Source organism: Lontra canadensis, unplaced genomic scaffold (genome assembly GCF_010015895.1).
Source record: "Lontra canadensis isolate GAN:19392208 unplaced genomic scaffold, GSC_riverotter_1.0 scaffold176, whole genome shotgun sequence".
NCBI lineage: Eukaryota > Metazoa > Chordata > Mammalia > Carnivora > Mustelidae > Lontra > Lontra canadensis.
In genome coordinates this window covers 219426-221505 of record NW_022631170.1, presented here as the reverse complement: position 1 = coordinate 221505, position 2080 = coordinate 219426, and the positions used below count along the sequence as shown (strand labels likewise).

The 2080-nt window shown below is 48.7% G+C and overlaps 1 protein-coding gene across 1 annotated transcript; it reads right to left on the bottom strand.

Moving 5' to 3' along the window:
* Nucleotides 1–637: 637 nt before the first annotated feature.
* LOC116860393 (olfactory receptor 1052-like) lies at nucleotides 638–1747 on the bottom strand. Its single transcript, XM_032846448.1, has one exon. The coding sequence runs from the start codon at nucleotides 1745–1747 to the stop codon at nucleotides 638–640; it is 1110 nt and encodes a 369-aa protein (XP_032702339.1).
* Nucleotides 1748–2080: the final 333 nt, after the last annotated feature.

The window sequence follows — 2080 nt, the reverse complement described above, 5'->3', positions numbered from 1 at the left end:
GAGAGAGAGAGAGAACACAAGCTGGGGGAGCAGCAGAAGAGGGCAGGGGGAAAGCAGACTCTCTACCGAGCAGGGAGCCGGACGCTGGGCTCGATCTCAGGACTCTGAGATCATGATCTCAGGGGAAGGCAGCTGCTTAAGCGACTGAATCACTCAGGTGCCCTTAGGTAACTTATTTTTACCGAGTCGCTTTGTTTGTAAAACGAGATCATCATAACAAGGACTGCCTCACGATATGGATGCAAACATTCAACACCATAATGGACATGAAGATGCTTTTAAAAATTGCAGTTCTCGGGCGCCTGGGTGGCTCAGTGGTTAAAACCTGTGCCTTCAGCTCAGGTCATGATCCCAGGGTCCTGGGATCGAGCCTCACATCGGGCTCTCTGCTCAGCAGGGAGCCTGCTTCCTCCTCCTCTCTCTTTCTGCCTGCCTCTCTGCCTACTTGTGATCTGTCTGTCAAATAAATAAAAATCTTAAAAAAAAAAATTGCAGTTCTCTGTACTAAGAATGCTATTTGCTGTTCCTTCCCTACTTCTTCCACCTCCTTCAGAACCAGGGCTGTTCTCCAGTCAATTCACAGTGTGATTTGCAAGAGGCTCTGCCTTCCTCATTCCAACAAATAACCTTGCAGCACTCAGCAGGGAAAGATACTGACCTGGAGCTTCCTTTTCAGTGCGTCCTTGACCTCCTTGTTGCGGAAGCTATAGATGAAGGGGTTGAGCATGGGAATTATGATGGTGTAGAACACAGACACTATTTGGCCGTTGGTATCATTAGTGGACCCATGAGGCTGGACATAGGTGAAAACCACAGTGCCATAGAAAATGGCAATGGCCAGGAAGTGGGAGGCACAGGTGGAGAGGGCCTTCTCCCGTCCAGCTGCTGAGCGCATCCTCCCAATGGCCACCAAGACCAAGCTGTAGGAGGTGAGGATGACTGCAGCAGGCAGAAGGGTAACCAGAGCGGAGAAGATGTAGAGGACCACTCCTGCTGTGGCTGTGTTGGCACAAGCCAGGCGGAGAAGGGGTGGGATGTCGCAGAAGTAGTGTGTTACTTGGTTGGGCCCACAGAAAGGCAGAGCAAAGACATTCCCAGTCTGTATAGCAGAGTTGGCACCACCGAATGCATAGGAAGCTGCTACCAGCTGGAGACAGGTCTCCTTGGTCATGACCAAACCATAACGGAGGGGTTGGCAGATGGCCACGAAGCGGTCATAAGCCATGGAGGCCAGCAGGAAGCTCTCGGCTGTCACATGCACCACAAAGAAGGTCAACTGGACCACACAGCCCTCGAAAGAGATGGTCTTGTCAGAGGCCAGGAAGTTGGCTAAGAGCTTGGGTGTGACCACAGAAGAGTAACAAATGTCAAGAAAAGAGAGGACGCTGAGGAAGAAATACATGGGGCTATGGAGACGGGAGTCCGTGAAGATGAGTGCCATCATTCCCAGGTTGCCCGTCACCGTGATAACATAAACGAGCAGGAAGGTTACAAATAGAAGCTCCTGGAGATCTGGATAACTGGAGAATCCCAACAAGATGAACTGGGTGACTGGAGTGTGGTTTCCACTGGCAAGGGCTAGTTCTCCAGGTGTCATCTGCAGAGGTGAAAAGTGATAATCACTCAAATGAGAATTACCTAAGCATGTCCACTGTGGTGCATAGGACAATGAGGGAGAGTATAAGCAGGTATAAGGCTTCTTGCACAAGATGCTAATGGGAAGCATGGTGCACAGTGGAAAGGACATGAACCGGGAAGCCCGACAGATTCTGATTATGGCACTAACTAGTTTTGTCCCCTTGGATAAGCTGTATTGATGCGCTTTAGTTTTCTTTTCATGAAGTGAAGAAAGTATGCCTACTTTTCAGGGTTGCTGCATGGCCCAAATGAAAAAAGGAATGTAAAATATCTGAACGTCTGGGACACAGTAAGTGATCAATGAGTTATGAGGCCTCTTCCCCAATTTCTAGTGCCTGTATCTATACATACGCTTATGACTGGATTTGACAATTTTTTCATTCATTTAAAAAATCCAGATATAATTCACATTCACCATTTTAGGGACACCTGAGTGGCTTAG

Coding starts and splice junctions, on each gene's coding strand:
- LOC116860393 (XM_032846448.1), bottom strand. CDS start 1,747: ATGTCCTTTCCACTGTGCACCATGCTTCCCATTAGCATCTTGTGCAAG.